Source organism: Parus major, chromosome 1, assembly GCF_001522545.3.
Source record: "Parus major isolate Abel chromosome 1, Parus_major1.1, whole genome shotgun sequence".
Classification (NCBI taxonomy): Eukaryota; Metazoa; Chordata; class Aves; order Passeriformes; family Paridae; genus Parus; species Parus major.
The window spans coordinates 87,930,966-87,951,548 of NC_031768.1; the positions used below are offsets into that span (position 1 = coordinate 87,930,966).

A 20,583-nucleotide genomic window follows, 5' to 3' on the forward strand; every position below is an offset into this window, starting at 1 on the left:
TCTCAGTGCCCAACCACCCTCTGGGTGAAGAACCTTCTAATGTCCAAGCTAAACCTCCCCTGGCACAACTTCAGGGAATTTCCTTGGGTCCTGTCACAGGTCACCACAAAGAAGAGATCAGTGCCTGCCCCTCCTCTTCCTCTCGTGGGGACGTTTCAGACTCCAGTGAGGTCCTCCCTCACTCTCCTTCAGGCTGAACAGACCAAGTGACCTCAGCCAGTCCTCAAATGGCTTCCTCTCCAGCCCATTCACCATCAGGGGATGGCTCTTCTTTGGACTAATAGCTGTCTAATAGTTCAGTGTCTTTCTTATATTGTAGCACCTCGAGGTGTGGCTGCACCACTGCAGAGCAGGACAATCCCTTCCCTTGCCCTGCTGGTCATGCTGTGCCTGATGCCTCCCAGGACAATGTTGGCTTTCCTGGCTGCCAGGGCACTGCTGACTTATATTCAACTTACCATTGACCAGGATTCCCAGATTCCTTTCCACAGGTTTTTTTTGTGTATGGAAAAGTTGTTTAACAATGATTTTTCAAAGTGTATTAGATATGTTCTTTTCTGATGTCATAATGAACTGTTACTAACTCCCTTGGGGAAGAAGGGCTGAAATGGGGAATATTCTGCATTTCAGCATTTTGTTCCCAGGCCACCACATACATGCACAAGTAACTGTGTAGTGTGTGTATATAGCACATATAGGTACTGCTGTTTTTTGTAACACAATGAGCAGGTAGGAGGATGCCCTGCAGATAACTAAAAGCATAATGTTCTTAAAGTTCTAAATAATGTTCTAAAGTAGTTTAGAACATCAACAAAGGACAGTTTGGTTGTAATTTTTTTAAATAACAAAAATATTTTCTACTAAGTTATCATCTGTCTACTCTGCCTGTGCTAGAGTTTTAGGCTGTGTCCATCTGCAAGGTTATTTTAAAAAAAGGTGAAAATATATTTAGAAACAGTGCTTTGGACACTGTCACATAGATGATCTGGGGATAAAACATTCTGTTGAAAGCAGGCATAAGTTTCTTCTTAAAGCCTATTTGGAAAATCTTTATAGCAATACTTCAACAATGTTTTTGATACACTGAAATTACCTTCATGCCTGTAAGGATTCATTAATTTTCCAGTAAAAATATTCCTTTCTAACCCGTGATCTCTGACTAAGTTCATTACCTGAAGAAAAAACATTCAGTGAAATAAATACAACCCTAACTTGCCTTGAGAGAGAAAACTCTTGCTAAGTAACAGCCTCCCTGTGAACGGTGGAGCTTCCTTCTTCAGCTGTCACAGACACATACAGCTCTGGAACTCCTTCATGAGCGTACTTCTGATTTCTCAGAGCAGCGCAGAAAATTGGGAGAAAGTGGTAACTTTTTTAGGATGATCATGATGAAAACCAAGCATTAGAAAAAAATAATCAAGCCTCTTTTTCTGTACATGCTAGACAGTAGAGAGTAGTGCCATCCTTATAGGAAGGGTGATCCATCAAAAACAAAACCCAGCACAACTGCTCTGTTCTTCCAGTTCTTCCTCCTTCAGACTCCAATCATGTGAGGGGCAGTATATGTATCTCCATGCCTCTTATATGCCATGAGTGTATTATACTCACCTATATATGTGTATATGTTCACCTATACTGAGAGAATGTAATGGGGTTGTGATGGGTGGGGATATTATAAAACCGTGTCTGCTGAAAGACTGGAGTAAAGTCTTGCAGTTAAACGTGGGAAATGTGTTTTAGGCACTGATTCTCAAACTTTTTTAATTAGTGCCCCCTTTTTTTTTTTTTTTTTTTTTGTTTTACCATCTCTGAAAGTAGCCTGTAGTTGAAAATCAAGCTTGACCAAAGGGTAAAAGTTCACAATTTCCACACAGAAGGTTACTTCTGAACGATAGGCTTACACAAATATTTATGTCCTCTAACAGTCCTCTATCCATCTGCTGAAAATCCAAATGATAATAAACTCTGTGTCCTTTTGGTATAGTAAGCCAGGGGCCTACTTTTTAGTAGCAAGAAAGTTTCTGGTAGCCCGTTTGCTTTTTCTTTATTCTAATTTTTATTTCTGTTTTTTTAATTTGGAATCTCACAAAGAAATTTGAACAAATTTTTACAGTGTTATTTTGTGGTTTGCCTTCTAAAGAGCCTGTTGTGTCACAGCAGATAGGAGAGACTTTGGTTAAAAGTCATTGTCTTGACAAGTGAGGCTTGGTAGCTGTTCAGAAGACTTGCTACTATGTGCGTAATTAAAGCGCATTAAGTTCCAGTTGGTGATTTGGATGTCAAGTGTTATAATTTGTGGACTTCTCTGAATGATATTTAGGCAGCTCTTGGACACTCTGAGAGTGTACAGTGTTCCTACATAGGCAGCTGGAATAGCTCATTGCAGTGATTGTTTAAAAATTTGCACCTGTTTCTAGTTTCAGATTCTAATTATTAGATCTATTTATGGTTCTTCTTGGCAAAAACAGTCTAATCACAGGTTATTTTAATAACATTGCTTGTTTTAAAGTAGCTACTGCTGTAGTTTCACGGTACTTGAACCTCTCTTGAGACTTTTGAATAAGCTTTTAGGATGACTACAGGAAAGTAGCTTTCTGTTAGATGAGATTTACTCAAAATACTTTAAATTTCAAGAGTTTGCTTATGTTGCTTGGAAGCGGGGGTGGGATACGGAAACAGTTTGACAGGTTTTGATATACGTGTTTATGCTGGGATTCTATCCAATCTTATATTTTTAAATTGATCTTTCTGAGATATCTAATTATGAGTATTTTAATATAGTGCTCTCTGCATGTATTAAATTGTTGCTTACTCTTTCCTCTGCTGGCCAGGGAGCTTGTTGGTGACTTGAGCAGGGTCAGTTGCTTACACATAATCAGTCTTCTCATTCTCTAAACTTTATTGTGTATTTTCACTTAATTCTTGTTGCTTAAGAAGTCAGAAGAAACATGGTATTGTGATAACAGAATCATTCAGTTGGAAGAGACCTCCAAGATCATCAAGTCCAACCCAGCCCTAACACCTCAACTGAACCATGGCACTGAGTGCCACATCCAGTCTTTTTTTAAACACATCCAGGGATGGTGACTCCACCATCATCATTATTTAGGGGTGTGATTTTTCTTCTATCAGGGTCTTATATTTGAATATATTTTGTGAAATATGTCTTCAGCTGGCATGTAGAATATGACATATCGTGTAGATCATGTTGTCCATCATTGGTAATTGCACAGAGAATATGTCTGCAAAAGAAGCTCTTGTACTATCTCCTGTAAACTCCCTCAAATACCTGTTGACCTTTATCTTCATCTTACTGTTTTCTTATGTTTATCTCAAAATGTCACTTCCTGGAAGAAAGCTTTGAGCTGATTGTACAGTTAGCATTGGGATTTTTCATCTCTATTGAGTCTGTGTATTTTCTTCTGAGTGACTGAAGGAAAGGAGACTGCCATTCAAACTTTCTTAATGACTCTAATTGGATTATAGTGCTCTAGAAATCAACAGCTTTTGTATGTTTATACAGTGATTCCTGAAGTGTAAACAGATGTGAGTTCAAAACTTATTTTCCAATTTATGCCTGTTTTGTGCAGTTTGAATCTAGAAACAGATGAAGTTTGTAGAGTGATGGAACTTATATTATGGTTGTTGCATGCAGCACCTGTAACGAAAAACTTAAAAAAAGGTAAAAGCAAAATCTTCCTGGCACTTGATACTGATGGTGCAAAACTGTGAAGATGCACAAAGAATATCAGCAGTGACTCATTTCAGTGAATCAGACTCAGTGTAGCTACTCAAACTTCATAATTCTTTTTCACACAGGGGGATTGTATTTGGGGACTTGCAAGTTAACCATGTGTTTTACCAAACTTGTTTCTATTTGTCAATAAAGTAATTAAGTTGATGTAAATATACCATGACCAGCTTTTTATTAAGGTCTGGGAGATGTTGTTACCTTTTCACTCATAAAAATGCAGTTATTTCAAGGATGGTTGGTCCTCTGCAAAAAGAATTTCAATGTCTATCTGCAAAATATTAGTGAATTTAGTGAGAATGTAAAGATTGTCACTTGCCTCCAGATACTGAGTTTTGAATATGAGAAATGTACCTGCAAAATACATTATTCCCACACTGAAGTATTTTAATTCTTAACCGTTCAGTAACATTTCAGGTTTCTCATTCTCTGTCAAGCACCCCTTTGGCTCCTTTACATCATGCTGTCTCTTGGGGAGGACATGACTGTGGGAATGATGTCTTGTTCTGGCGACCTCATTCTCATTCTCTCTAGTTGCAGCTTATGCAGAGCCCTCTGCTAGCCTTGCAAAAAATCTTACAAGTGGTAGAAATTTTTGTCTGCTTTTGCTATTGATATTTGAGCATGATATTGCTGCCACAACGGCGTGTGAGTAGCTTTTGCAGGAATACAAGGAAGTTATTTTCTCATATAAGTGGGTCATAGTAGAAGTAAAAGTTACCCTAAATGGTATTACTTATTTTCTCTTTCTAGAATATTGTTTTGCTGCTTTGAAAGTTTTTTTTCTTTGCCTCTCACTTAAGGGAGGGAGGCACCAATACTGTTAGATGGTATTAATGAGCTTGGATGTGGCAGTCAAATTGAGGAGCTCAGTGCTTTGTTTTCTTATTGTCTGGAAGAAATATGGATGTGGTGTGAATCATATTGAGAAAAGTGGCTGAAGAACTTCAGTTTGAAAGCGTTTTCATCAGTGCATCTATTAAAACGTTGCTTTGTATTCCTAGTACTGTGATATTGAAAGTAATAATGCTGCTATAATTTATTTTAAGTGCAAACCTAATAGCACTTTGGAAAAATGTAAGGGCTAATAAAGTACTCTTTGTGTAACAACGCATTTTTTTAACGTAATTCTTGTTTTAAATGCCTACAACTTTTTTTTTTTTTTGGCTTATATTAGTCATTGAGCAACTCTGTTTTTTAAAGAAGCTTGAAAAGGTGGTGCTATATTGAGAGTCTGATGTGTCTTTCTAATGCCTTGAAATATTTTAGGACTGGAACGGGCCATTTTTGTCTGTTGTTAGAATAACTTCTTATTTAAACCAAGCTTTAGAATAGCACTCTATGTTCTATGTGCAAATCTTAAAACTTTAACTGATCGTTAAAGATCACTCTGTAAGATACTGCTTAAAACCAAGATGATGATGGTCTTGTTGACAGTGAATTTCAAAATCATGTTTTAGTTAAAGCTCTTATGCTCCTAAATGGCTTTATAATTAAATCTGCTTTTATGACTGATAGTTTAGGGACTGTACTGGTTGAAACAGTGAGTTGTGAATTGAAGGGAAAACATGCTGTGGTGGGGGTTGTTAATAAATGAAGTGGCTGTAATATTTTAATTTTTTTTTTTGTAGTGATTACTTCAGATCTGATCAAGTTGTGTACAAGTTATTTATTGTGAAGAAGATCCCTTCTGATTTCTTGAAAAAAAATTTCCAATGAATTATTGCTAGATGTGCCTCTGCACACATCCTGTAGTTGAAGTACAGCTCTCTAAATGCTTGAGTGGGCAAGCAAAGGCACTAAGACAATCTAAAAAATTCCCATGATAAACTTTCCCACAATATTGTTGTGGATGTGTGTGGTGTTCTTTTGGGCTTCCTGGCAAAAGCAGTGTAGGATTGTGCACTAACATGAATCAATAAACTTGCCTGAATCATTAGAATTGCTTGGAGTAAGCCAACTTAGGATGTGGCTTCTGTTGAAGCATCAGTTTGTAAGCAATATGTTTTTAGTAATGAAATGCTGACTAGCATTTGTGTCTCTAGAGAAGAAGAGGAACGTCTGAGAAATAAGATCCGAGCAGATCATGAAAAGGCTCTGGAAGAGGCTAAAGAGAAATTGAAGAAATCGCGGGATGAGATTCAAGCTGAGATTCAGACAGAAAAGAACAAAGTCGTGCAAGAATTGAAAAAGAAAGACAGCAAGCCACTGCCTCCTGTTCCTTTACCAAACCTGATAGGGATACACAGTGGAGAACCAGCAGACCCAGATATCCGAGAGAAGAGAAACAAAGTTAAAGAGGTAAAGATAAAGATGATGATGATGATGTGGTCCTACCCATTCTTGTGTCTAACAGCAGTTATTTATATGGAATTTAGTTGCTATGATATATGTTAAAAAAGAAAAAACAGGTCTACAAATTGTTTAGTAGACTAAAAGTGCAAAAGTACTAATGAGCATCAGCGTTATTGCATTTTTCTTTTTCCTGGTGTTGGAGTGTTAATATCTCACTGGATAACAACTTAAAAAATAGTTTAAGGAATTTTTTCTGCTTTGTGGTATGGATTCAAAGTGAGTTTGTTATTAACACATGGAACAGTAACAAGAACATCTTTAAAGTAGAGCATGACTTTGTGCATTTTGTTTCAAAGAATGGGATGTGTTACTGTGTCACAGGATATTTTTAGATGTTGAAACATAATATCAAAAAGATAAGGGAAAAGAAGACCTGCTGCTAATATTTGAAAATCACCAAATTATCACATACTTATCAAAACACATTTTAAATGGGCCTAAGAAATTGAGTAAATTTAAGTGGATTGAATATTTTACAGTAAATGAGGCAAACTAAGATCTTTGCTTAGGCTTTTGGTTTTGTGGCAACTTCTGCTATGGAAATTGCTGTTGGTGATCTTATCCTGTCCACTACTGGTTGGCTGTGAGATTCATTGCCCCTTTATGTCCTGGCAATGCCAGTTTCCTATTGCTATTGCCAGACATTTCTCTGAGTTTGTACTTCTAACTGGTATGGCAGAAACCTTCTACAGCCATATTGTTCTTTTTCTTTCCTGCACTTAGGTTAGTTTTATGTCAAAAAATCAGTTTAGCAAAGCAGGAATGGTTCAGGCCAGGTGGAGACAAGCACAGACTGATACTAAAGAATGTCCAGGATGATAGCACGTAGTGTTTACATCTGGTAAATCTAGTTTTAAATTGTAATCCGAGTTTAGTTACCTTATAAAACCAAACAGAAATCAGTCGTGCACCTGTCCTTGTCATAGGAAGGAGTTGTAGCTGAATTACGTGCCGTTCTGTGGGTAGATCACCCAAGCTGGGATTTTACTTTGAATATGAATGATGTCTAGATGGAATCCGCTCTTACCAAGTAATGGGTAACTGCTTATTATATACAAGTGATGCAGTGTGGAGCTGTATCACTATTTGTAGTAGTTACTCCATATAGAGCCCTGCACAATCTGAATATCTGAAGTGGCAAATCCTTCCCTGGAAGGTGTGCCTGTTAGTGCAGGAGTACTTTTGCCTAGGAAGTTGTGTCTGGAATATTGGACCTCCTTGACCCTGCTTGGTTAGGGCTGCTTCCCAAAGGACAGCATTGAATTGTGAATTTGAAAAGGCTGTACTGATTTGTCTGCAAACATTTTGAGTGAGAATATACAGAGGATTTTGCTTTTCTAAATGTTTTTATTGGGTGAATAGTGAACAGTATGGTTGTCAACGCTTCTTAATTTTTACTACAGATTACTGTAGCAAAATACTTTTGATATGGATTTAATGCATAGAATAAAATCGAGTTTACCAAGCAATGCAAAATTACTGAGCACAGCTAACAGTGAAGAGCTAGCTGGAAGAAATAATCAACCAAAGTTCTTATAGACCTAGAATTGGAGGTGGGGGGGGTGGTGTGTGTGGAAATTAGTATTTGTATTTCTGAGGTTGTTTGGTCAGAATGTAGACTGAGATAAGCTCTAGGTTAGTATAGAATGGCAATTTTCTTGTCTTGCTGATCTAAACCTGAAGGTATAGCAAATTACAAGGAATTCAGGGTAGTTTGTGAGTAAGAATCACCAGGTGGTGATCCGTAGCTGCAGTTGCCACACACCTTGTGCTGTAAAACGCTTACTCCTTTTTTTAATGATCAGCCTACGCGTGAGTCACACTGACAAGCTGTTTTTCTATTGCATAACTTGTTGATTACTACTATTATGGTTTCTGAAGTGTAGCTTTTCATTACTAGACCATAGGTTTTTATGCACTATGTTTTAAGTGGGTAAATCCTTCCCTTAGGATAATAATGCCTTTGTCTTGAGCAGTTTTCACTTGTGTGCGCACTTGTAACAGCCCAGGATCACGGGAACATGACTGAAAATTCTTTGTTACATGAATTGCCTTCATTGACTCAGTCATGTTAGTACTGTAGCAGCCAGGTGATCTCCAGAATTATTAATTTTTGTTTCATGCAGGGCAGGAGATTGTCACTTGTACAGCTAGATGTGTGAAGGCACAGAACACTTGGAGTGGGAGGTCTGCTAGGGAGAGTGGACAAATGGTAATGCTGAGGAACCATTGATGGAACAACGTGACTGAGACAAAGCATATATTAATAGTGTCAAATGAATAATATTTTGTCTGAAACCTGTTTTTGACAGCATCAGATACCTCAGAGAAGTCTGCAGTGATTTCAGAGATATGAAGTGCATTGTGAAATATGTTCATCACCGAGTTCCTCCCTCACTATTTTATGTAACTAGTGTAGACTAATACAAATAGTCTTTGTAGATAGAAACTTAGCAGAAAAAAAAAAAAAAGCTGTTCCAGGAGACAATATTGCTAATGTAGGTCCACAACTGATATATATCTATATAAATTTTGACATGATTGCCTGAAAAATAGCCCAGGGAAGTTACTGCTGACTCTTTGGAGGCTGCATATCTAGCTTGAGAATTCCAGGTGGTCTCCAGAAAGCATTTGACCTGCTTTGGTTTACTGTGAATTGTCCTGATACATATTTGAGGAACTTCACTCTTAAAGAACAGCTTTAAACTGTTCAAATTCACAGAATAAATGTATTAAGTGTAATAAATTATACAGCCTATTTCACCTCTTATCAAATGGTGAAAAAGTGTATAGAATTGGGTGGAATGATGGGGGCTGTATCTAATGCATATGAGTCCTCAAATTCGGGGGAAAGGCTGGAAAATTTTCAAATGAGGATCCACTTTCTATTATTTTTGCAGAAAATATATTACCAGATTTTCTTTCCAAATAGTAACTTGATGAAGGCTGTTTTTTTAACATCTCTGTATAAGAAGTAGTTTGGCAGTAGTTTAATATTTTAGAAAGGCATATTTTGATTTTAGAAAAAAATGCATATAAAAGTAGAAAAGAATTTGTGTAATGCTCTTAAGAGAGCTTTGGAAAACATTTGGAAGCTTTATATAATAGGAATGTTTGCTGAGCACAGAGAGGGAGGCTTCTTAAGGTCATGGAATACAATTGGAAGCAGAATCTTCATCTTACTGGTTTTGTTTTTGTGTGTAATTTGGTTCTGATATTTGGTGTAACACTGTATTCTCAAGTTTAATTTACAAAATTGTATAATCTGTCTATATTCTTCTAAGAAGCTGTTAATTATTTCAATAAGGAGCATTTATGAGTTGGATGATTATTTAAGATGCATGGTGACAACTCTGCGAAGTAAAGGTTTTCCACTTGCTTACCATACATGTTTTATAGCATTTCTCTGGCGTATTATCTTGCTGTTCAGGCTATTAAAAGATGCTGTGGTGTTTAATTAACTGGTACTTTAAGAACAAACACATTGAAAATTCTTCTTGCTGCTACACTTTTGCTTTGTATTCATATTTTGGATTTTTGTACTATGTAAAAGAAAAATACTGAAAATAGAAATTTATTTTTTTTTAAGATCACAAGTGCAACTTGTGTAGTTTTACAGCAATGCTTTAAGATGTGTTTTTTCATTGTGGTTAATGCAGAGAAATTAAGAACAAATCCTATCTTTTGCCTTTTTTCTTACAGCTAAGTTAAATTAGCTATAAATGGCTCAAGCACTTGGAATTTTGGCACTTAATTTCCATTATTGTATTCTTTAAAGGCATTCAGAGTATTTTTTTTTTCCTTTCAGTTTAAATGTAATCATTACATAGTGCTCTGTGGTCTACAGTGAGTTTTGTTTTCAAAGGAAGGTAACTTTTAGCCAGTCAAATAAGGAAAATTTTATAATTCTTTTCACACTGTTCAGGGTTCATGTTTTCTTTAATTTCATCCTAAGATGTCACAGTATTATCTTACTGCCAGCACTCATTTAGGATACTTGTTAAAATAGTGTATTTCATCCAATAATGGTCCTAATCCCATGCAGGTGATCCTTCTCTCTACTCAGCACTGGTGAGGCCACGCCTGGAGTCCTTTGTTCAGTGTTGGACTCCCCAGTGAGAAAGAGACAGGAGCATATTGGAGAGGGTGCGCTGAGAGAGCACAAAGATGCTTTGTGGACTGGAAGGAACATCCCTCATCTGAGTGAAGGATGAGGCAGCTGGGCTGGACAAGGGAGGGAATCTTACAAAGTACCTGGAGTGAGGATGTGAGGAAGAAGGAGCCAGGCTCTTCTCAGTTATTCCCAATGGCAGGCACGAAGGCAGTGGCACAAACTGAAACATCCAAACATCATTAAACATTGTTTATTGTGAGGGTGATCAAGCACTGGAACTGGTTGTCTATAGAGATTGTGGAGTCTCCCTCCTTGGAAATATACATAAAATGACTGGGAATGGACATGGACAGCTTGTTTCAGATTACCCTACTTGAGCGAGGAGGTGGGATCAGACACCCTCCAGAGATTCCTTCCAACCTCAGCTATTCTGAGGTAGGATGATGTTTGTTGACTAAGCCCGTCAGCTGGAAGAGAGCTTCTCCAGAATGTTACAGAAGTGTACATGGTAAACTTAACAGCTAAATAATAATGCTGTAGGTTTCAAATAGATTGGGAAATCTGAGTTTTCTAGAGTTTCTGTTATATTACTTCTTCTTTATTGTGATATTGCAATTCTGTAATTGCACACTGCTAATTGTAAATTCACTTTTTTTAAAATTGAGCTAAAAGGAGGTGTGGTGTCCACAGAGGTAAGGTAGAGTTATGAAGTGACTCAAGCTGCTGGCCGTACCATTCTTGCTTGTGCAGTTTCAAAGCTCTTATGTTTGATGAGATGGGATGGCAAGGAACAGCTTATTCTGATAAGCTGTTCTCAACACAGCAGAATTCTGGTTCTGTTCCTGCATGTCACAGCTTTCTGTTAAAAAAAACAAACCAAAAAGTTGGAAAAGACATTTAAGCAAAAGTTGTTATCAAATGGACATCCAGGAAGCAGAAGAGCCAGAGTTAAAGGTCATTGAATAATAGAATAGTTTGGGTTGGGAGGGACCTTTAAAGGTCATCTAGTCCAACTTGAAGTTCATTTGTGACATATGACACCTGTAGAAGGAGTTAAATTCGGATGCTTTGCACAAGTGAGGAAACAAGTCTGTCTGGGAAGCTGGGAATGTTCTGACAAGTTCTTTTGCCAGTGAACTTCCATCAGCAAAACTTCCATTTATCCTCCTTTAAAATTAGAGTTGTAATATATTGCCTGTTTGAATGGAAGGTAGGAAGTTAATTTATTTAATATTAGTGGAGGCAATGTCAGAAGTACTTACAGATATTTGCCAAGAAGACAAGTGATTAAAATGTGTTTTCCTCGTGGTCTCTGGATGGTACTCAAGAGGTTGCTAATACCATTGAGAAGTAACAGGCTGTTTCATAAGTAGTAAAACTAATGGTTTCCTATGGATTTTTGACCTACATCCCCTTATACCACCCTCTGCTCATCATGCACTTGTTGCTGTGAATATCCTCTTACCTTCCTGTTTGACTGCATGAATTGCACTGTGTTCTGTACCTTCTTTAGAGCTACTGGTGTGCTAAGTGCTGCCCCCCTGAATGAATAAAGGGTTGAGTTATAACTGCCTTTGTCTCACTGAGGGTACCAATTTGTGCCTGTTTGCCTTATCTAGCCACAGATATTTTTTCTTTTCCTCACAAAAAGCAGAGTATCTCATTCCTCCAGCTCTTTAAAATCAAGTGTGAAATTATAAAATGGATTAAAAGGCCACTGTAAATGTATGTGTCAAATGATGGATGTACAGAGAGCAAGATGGCATAAACCTCATTCTTTTAAGAAATTGGGCTGAAAATAGTAAGTGTCCTTTTACCTGAGTTCTATTTTGTGTGCTTATTGTGAAAAGAACTTTGTAGAAGAATTACTTAATCATCCAGAGATCTTTCCATGCTGCCTAAGTCCTCTTTTCATAGTTACTATTCATGCAACTTTTAGTGCATGAATAGTAACATGTATTGTTGCTAATTGCAGTAATAATTAGTCTAGCCAAATAGGCTGCCTTCTGTGACTGGGGTACCTTTTTTCAATATCTAAAACCAATTCAGAACAATTTCATTATTGCTGACACTTCTCAGTCTTTGTTTCCATGGTCAAATTTACTTGAACTTCTAGCTGGTTGCAACATCAGTTTGTAATAATCCATGTGCGTTAGGGGTTTTGCATTGTATTTTGTAGCTCACTGCTCCCGACTTACATTCCATCACTTATTTCCTGAAACTGAAAGACATAAGTATCATGACCTAACTTTTTCAGTATTTAAGGTAACACTCCCTGCAGTGTGAATGTTTGTATAAAAGGCACACATACACATTTGATATGTGTGTGCATATAAAAATCTCTTTGTATGTATACACGTATATAGACACACATTGTTTATTAGTTAGTTTTGTTTGCACACTATTTGGATTCTCTGTGTTCTGGGTTTTCCAATGTAATATGACAAGTTGAGAACAGGCAAGTTGGCTTTCAATTAATTTTATTACGCTCTTTTAAAGTTTATCTTAATTTTACTGAAGTAGTGAAATCTGTAAATTAAGGATAAAATATTTTTGATTACGTGTGTTGGTAAACTAATTTTCCATTTATATATTAGAATGAATATTGTTCAAAATTGGCACTTTGGCCAGTACAGGCATGTTAGGAGTGGCTTGGAACAAAGTTGTGCCCCAGCTTGTTGGAAAGATTTTATAAAGAACTCATTTCACATTTGTTAAATCAATCATTTATGTCTGTGAGAAGCTTTGAAGCTCGGTGTATTTATATTACTAGAATAGAAGAATGCAAATAAAACTTCTAGAGTGGAGCTTGCAATATTTCAGTTGCACATCCTGGATATGTAGATTTGATTGGTAACTTAAATTCATGAAGAATGCAAGTTTTTGTTTGAGGGTATTTTAAAAATGAAGCAATTGAGTCAAGTTGTAGAAATTACAGAATTCTCCAGCACTCATGCAGTATTGGAAACGTTAAAAATTCAGGAAGGCGTTCATTATTAAAGATGTCTTTTTTCCAGACCATTGTGAGAAGAACCTGTCTTTCAGCAATGAATTAGCACATTTGCAGTATTTAAAGATCATAAATGCAAATTAAAATCAAAGAAATACAGAAATATTTCACTTACCTGATACTATCAGCCAAACAGGAATGAGCAAAACTCCACATAAATTTCTTATCTTCAGTACTGGATAAATCAAAAGGCTCCATGAAATCTAATTGGCCTTACTGCTATTTTTATTTTTAATTTTGTATTTTATATGCCATTTATTCCTGTAAGACAGAAATGCCGGTATCTCAATTCATGAATTACAGCTAGATTGAAGAGATCTCTTTTCTAAATTACACATGATCCACGATACAAGTGACAATAGGTGTTTTCAGCTATGGAGACTTTGACTGGAAAGCCAGATCATCCTGTTATGTTCTTGTTAGTCATCTTTACACAATTTCTCCTCTGTGTTTTCTGGAGCAGCTCCACAGAATATATGCCAATGTGTTCTTAACATGCAGTTTGCCCGATGGTGTTAGCTCTCAAGTATTGATAGTAATGATGTTATTGATAACACAGTGTGAGCTACTGGTAGTTGATGAGTAACCTCTCGCAGTTCATTCCATTAAGAGAGAGACCATCTGCATACAATACTGAACTACCTGAAACTCCCTACAGTTCACTCTAATTAGTTTGCTCTGAGGTTTGGATTCCTGATTTGCATTGCTGGCATCTATTCTTATTTTCTGCTTTGTTACCAGAGGAATAGTGGCTAACAAAGCGTCAGTTTTTGAAAGGGATTCAAGGGCAGAACCCTGTGCCTGCTGAATGAACTGCAGATTACCTGAAACCAGAACAGGGAGTAGAATCACTAAGCATACAGATATGTAAGATGTCCTGCTCTATTTTTATTCATACCATGGTGTCCAAAGCCATACAAGATCCCCAGAAGAGTCAACGAACAAGTGAGAGATGGTTGGATACATGGTTTTTAAAAAAATATTTGGCAAAGTTCACTGCTAATAGGTGTTGAACTAAGAAGCCATAGGATGGAGCATAGTTTGTGTGTTTGCCTGGAGAAACTGGTTAGAAGTCAAGAAATGGAGAGTAGATTGTGCTGGAGGCCACAGAGGACATGTGCTGGGGATCCATGCTCTAAATTATACAAATGAATTATTTAGAGTTTGAAAATGGATGAGTAGTGGTATGACAACTTTGCTGCCAACAAAGCAGCAAATTGCAGAAAAACCTTATGGGACTGAGTGATAATCTCCTTTTTTATTTCTCAGCTAAATGTAAAATGATGCATATTGGGGCTGGAGATGGAGAGATTCCAACTTCATGCTAAGTATGAAAAGCTGTGAGGTGACTTAGTACACTTGAGAATGAGAAATTGTGTTTTTTATAGTTCCTTGGAAATGTCACTGTAGTGCTTAACAGCAGACAGTGAGCAGATATTCAGTATTTCAGAGAAGGAGAAGAGAACAGATGAGGTTCTTAGGGTAGCCTGTGAAGCTTAGGTGCCTCTGCATCTTGTAAGCTTCATGTAGTTCTAGTCTTTCAGCTTCAAAAAGGATAGGGTAAAACTGGCAGAGGTGCAGGGCTAAGCTGATGGACATACTTAGACTGTGCCTAAAAGGTCAAGACTGGAAGAAAGGAACTATAGGAACTTCTCTCTCCTGGCTGATGTGCAGTTGTGGTTGTTTACAAAGATGATCCGAGAAGCTCTGCTTTTTCAAACAACACAGCACCAGTCAATCTCATGAATACCATATTCTCTTAAAATCATGATGATACACAAGGTCAAAAATACCTGAACCATCCCTCATTAAAAATATTTGGTTTTCTTGAACATTTTTGAGCAAGGTTCACCACTGCAAGCTCTCCGGATTTAGGCTCTTTACATCTACTGTTCCAGTTTTCACCAGTCTGAAGGATTTTCCTATGTAATTTCATTAGGCATCTAAGGCTTCAAGTATTTCATGCCAGCAAAAAGAGTTTCCCACTTTGTATCCATTTGATAAGTGTTTTTGTTTTAGTAATGGATTTGCTACCAGATTTGACAGTAAAAGAAAACACAGTGTTCTGTGTGTGTTAGGAACATATTCCAAATGGACTTTTTCAGTGACAGTGTTAAAAAAATGCATGACAGAGGCATTAACTGATGCCTGAAATAATTTTTCTTGAGATAGATCTCCTGGAAAAATAAAATAAATGCATGAGTCTTCTAAGTTTCATCAAAAATTTGAATATACAAGGAAAATACAATTTTTTAAATTAATGTCCAAAAAGTATTCTTTGCAGACAGTAGGAAAATGGTTATTAATTTTTAATCTGCCAATTTAGCAGTAATTCTGTCTAGCAAGTCCTTGGTTAATTTTAAAACAGAGTTTGAAGGTGGTTTATATAAATCTCTCAAATTTGTACCCTAAAGCAGAATACATAGCTTTGAAAGCAAAACCTATTTGCTGTTCTGTTATGCATGTACCTGATGGAATGTCGGGAACCAGTAAATACAGCAATTTGCTGGAAAATTGGTTCTTTTACTTGTTGCTCAGGACTCCCACCTTCTGTTTGCTAGTTGCCTGTCCTGGAAATGGTTTTTTGAACCAATCCTTAGCTTCAGTTACAGTTTCTGACATGCTGCTGTAGTGGTAGAGCTTCCTTACAAAAGTCTTTTCAACAATTGTAACCTCCTTTTATTGTTTAAGACAATTAAGACAGAAGACATTATTGCCATTCTGTCTTTATAAAAATTTTGTGTAAAAATCTGATTTCCCAGTAACTGTAGAGGATTAGACCCCATGAGCATGTTCTAAAGTTAGCAAAACCAACTACATAATGGTGTACCTGTCACAAAACAGTTTTAATTGGCATGTCCTGCTTTTTGCCTTTCTGACTGTCTTGCAGCAGACAAATTAGTCTTTTTGTAGAATTACCAAGTTGTATTTGCAGCAGCATCTTGCTGGTTGTTATTTCCATTGCATCCTATAATAAACGTTTTCAAGATTCGCAACAGACCAATACCCTATGAATGATTTTGCTTTCAAGAGCAAGATCTGTGATTGATGGTGTCAGTAGAAAGTCCATTGCCAAAACTGCTTGTTCTCTGGTGGACAGATTGCAAGATCTATATATGATATGCCCAAGCTCCAGTCCTTTCCTGTGACAAATTGCTCTCAGGTATGGAAATTTCAACTATGTAAATGTGTGTCTTGCATTTTTCACAGTTATTGATCCATGATTGTCATTTTCATTCTACTGACCCTAAGGTGCCTCTCTTGAGTGCTTTAAGGGCTGGGTGAAATTTTTTCCAAATAGTTTTACCTTCTTGCTGTTATCTGTAGTGCTGATGTTCCAGTCAGTTCTGAGACTTTCATCTTCCCTTAAAGACAGAGTTTTGTTTTAGGAAAAGCCTGTCTATCCCTGCAGCTATTCTTCAGCATTTCCAACTTTTGCTATGCAAACACTAGCCAGCGTACCTAGAGAAATAATTTTGTTTTTCCAATCAGGCATTCATGTTGTTTGTACTTTCTGAGCCAAACTGCCATCCTCAGTTAAGTTTTGTAGCTGTCAGAGGCATCTGTCTTCTCATGTCTCTCCAAAGCTTTTGTGTGCACAACTGCTCCCAATAGTATAGATGTTCTGTCTATAGTATAACATGCTACCTGTTCTGGTAGTAACAGAAATCTCCATGTTGTTACAAGATCTCTTGACATTTCATCCATACAAAACTTAATACTGTATGCAAGACCTGTGGGACTTCTCACTTGCATGTAATGTGCAGTTCTCTGCTATCATGATATCGTGGAGTCTGCTTGCTTTGTGGTGGAGGAAAGCAGTGAGTGGTGTGCCAGAGTAATGGTCTGTGTTCATCTGGAAAAAATCACTTGGCTACCTAGTGCAATAAATGGTTCTGGAGGACTTAAAACACCATATTCCTAGTGTTTGGGGCAGGCAGAGGGGCAGGACAGACGTGTTTGTGGTTATCAAAGTAGCTTAGTCTCCTCAAAAAGCGATTTCTTATCTCAGCCTTAGCTGACGCAGTTAACTGTGTCAGTCTCTTGTGTTCAAGAGACTTTCAGGTCTCACTAGTGTATTCTTAAGTTACTTCTGCATTAATTCATGCATCCATTGAAATGTACTCCTTTGCAGTTTCTATCTTAAGATTTTCTTAGGATAAATTATATGTATAGAAACATCTTGTGTTTTATATATTCTGTTTTAGCCGTTTGTAATTTGCATGCTTTTTTTGGCTTCCTTCAGAACTAAATACTCTGTAATAAAATATGTACCTTTCCCCCAGAAGCACAGCAAATTAGGACAGTGAAATATTCCAGTTAACACTCTGCTGTGAGGAAACAAGTTGTTGTTCTTCTCCTGGATTTAGCTAGTTTTGAACTGTTCTGGTTATTTGCCTATACCATCAGATTTTTACAAAGCTAGAATGTCAGTGGCTATTTGATTCTCCTTCATGAAATATTTATTTGGGGCATCCAAAGACCAAAGAAGCCCAGTTTCCCTGATGTGCAAGGCAGTTGGTTGGATCTGCTATGTCATGGTCTAACTAAACATGGTTGTTTAGTCATCTATCTGTTTTCAAACAAAGAGAGTTCACTGGTCAGTCTTTAGGTTGATCCTCTAGTTCTTTCTAAACCTTTAAGTCTGTTTTCCCAAGTAGTGTTTTTAGGACTGGCAGGTTGCAGGTTAGAACAAGACCCTTCACAGAAGCCTTGGCTGTCCCCAGTCCTTAAGACTACACTGAGTGAATCAAGCCTTACGTAGCCCAGTCTGATCCCCTAAGTGATCATGCTTTGAGCAGGCTGTTGAGCAGGAGAGGCATCCTGAGGTTCTTTCCCATCTGAACGATGCTGTGAGTCTCAATTTTATGATATCAAGTTAACGAACAATTTTACCTACAATGGAAATTTGTAGGTTTGTTCTGGATAACATTAGCAAAAGCTTCAGAGGAACTTGTGTGGTTACTGCCTGTGAGCAGGTTTTTATTTGGTTTGTCATGCTGTAGTTTTCTTACCTGTCAAGAGAGGATCCCTTTACTTAACTCATCTTGATGTTCCAATAGCTATGAATTGGCCAGTTTGATAATTGCTGTGTAAACACTAAGGAGTTTGTGAATGCTAGGGAAATGGCTTTTCTCTCCTCTTTTAATATATTGCATCTACTATTTCTTACATGTGTGTAAAAACGTAATAGTTCATGACATTGAAAGAAATTCTAGAGTATTATGACCTAATCAGGTGTCAAAATTAGTGTAAATACTGAAAGCAACATGTGAGCTGTAGCAGTAGGAGTGGAACTTTGGCATCTTGAGGGGGGCAGCTGTTAGCTTAAGTTGATGCCAGTTTAACACAGAAGTGCTCCCCAGCTTCTTGGGCCTGTGTGTGGGTTTCAAATTTACTGTCTAGGCATGAGTTAATTGAGCCATGGGGAATTTGGAGGGAGTTTACATTTACAGGAATTACGGCTTTGTGGTTTGGAAAGGGATCTCTTGATGGTTGTAGGGAGAACAGAGACTTTGTTTTCCATGTCTCAGCAGGCAGTTTAGATGCAGTTTGAAAGATTTGGGATTCTTGGGTGCTGACTTCCAGTAAATCTTGAATTTGGTAGGAGGAGGAATCTGAGAGGTAGTAAGAGGAGAGATGTGAGGTAGTGCTGGTAAGGCAGCTGGCTGCACCTCATTTTTTAGCCAGCATCTTCTTGTTCCCTCACATTTTCTGATTACAGCGACTCTCTGATTAAAAGAAGAGAATTACAGTAATGTCAGTCATAGTGAAAAAAGATGGCCTTGCTTGAGTTTCTTACACAGTTAGTATTGTTCTTTTAGTTACATTCTCATAGTTTCTTCTCTTAGAAAGTATTTATCAAACTTGTGAAAATCATGATTTTAAGTCCTGTACATTTTCTTGGGGATTTTGTTTATATTATCACTGTGTAAATACCGTTTTAAAAATGAAATATAAAAATATGTATAATGTTGTGGATACATACACATGGCTGTTTTTCTAAAGGTTTTTCCTTACTTTTCTTGTGTCTGGGGCAGCCAGTGTCTTTTGATATCTAATTTCTTCCTATTACTTGCTTTTATCTGTTTAGGTACTAATAATATTTATTTATTTAAAACTGCATTCACTTTGCAGTTTGGTGTCTGCTGTTTTTCCAACAGTTGAGGAGTTTGAAGAATTTTAGCAAATCAATAAAAGCATTTCTTAGTGGCTGATGTGCACAACTAGTCAGCATGACCTTTTGGGTTTTTAGATGCAATTTTCTTACTACGTGGTAGAAATCTCTATTAAAAAGCTAAATGTTTTGTGTAATAAATAATAAAAACATTATATTGCTTTGTTCATTATGCTTTCTAAAAAGCAAAGCTTTTGGCATTTCTTTTGGTAGAGGCTATATGACAGTACATCTTTGTCAAGTAGGTGTTGCTAATGAGAAATCTGTTATGCCTTTTACAAAATTGTTGAGTCCTACTTGGATGTATTAGTGTAAATAAATCCTTTTTATGCTTCAGGTATCAGTAGATATATATTTCTTCTAGTTAGCATCTTAAGACATTAGCCAGTGTTTTACAGCAATTCCTTACACTTAAATGCATTCCTTATGCTTATATTCTTAAATATCTGCGTATATTAAAGGAAAAGAAAGAAAATTACCTAACACAGAGCATTAGGCTCCATAGCTCAAGTCAAACAGACTTGATTATTTTCCAAATTTATTCATGCTGTAAAATCTGATTTCTGCAACAGCAGCAGTGACAAAGTAATTAGTCAGTGTGCTGGGATGTCTGTGAAAGATGAAGTCTCAAATAAAGAGTAAAATATTGTATTCATAGAGAGTAGTTTTATAATGTAATCAAATCCTGTTTTTTTTCTGTTTCTTAGATGATGAAGCATGCCTGGGACAATTATAGGCAATATGGATGGGGACATAATGAGCTCAAACCAATTGCCCGGAAAGGACATTCCACCAACATATTTGGTAGGCTATATTTTCTGGTTTGTTTGTGATTATTATTTTTTTTAATATATTTCTGTCCATGCATCTTCTTTGAAAGTCTACCAAAATTTTCTAGCAAACTCTATTTTAATAAAAAAATCTTTTGAAGTGTGAGTGACAGAAATGTATTATTTCAGTGGTATTTCATTGAATTACTTTATTAACCTATCTTTTTGGGAATAGTGTGTTCTTACTGCTGCAGAGGCTAAGCTGTGTCTATGTGACTGATGCTTTGTGTGTGTGTATATATATAAATGAAAGTCCTGATGCAATGATGGTTATTTTTTGGTTATATTTTGATATGCAATGAATAGAAATGTGCTGGTTTTTTTTTAAAAAAAACCCCATCTCAT

General features: G+C 36.9%; 1 protein-coding gene across 1 annotated transcript in view; it reads left to right on the top strand.

Annotated features, from left to right (window-relative positions):
* MAN1A2 (mannosidase alpha class 1A member 2) overlaps positions 1-20,583 on the top strand; it is a 132,809-nt gene that overhangs the window by 23,284 nt on the left and 88,942 nt on the right. Inside the window, exons 2-3 of the mRNA XM_015636714.3 lie at positions 5,797-6,052; positions 20,116-20,212. Of these exons, the coding sequence (XP_015492200.1) occupies positions 5,797-6,052; positions 20,116-20,212 (353 nt within the window). The remainder of the gene's footprint in view (positions 1-5,796; positions 6,053-20,115; positions 20,213-20,583) is intronic.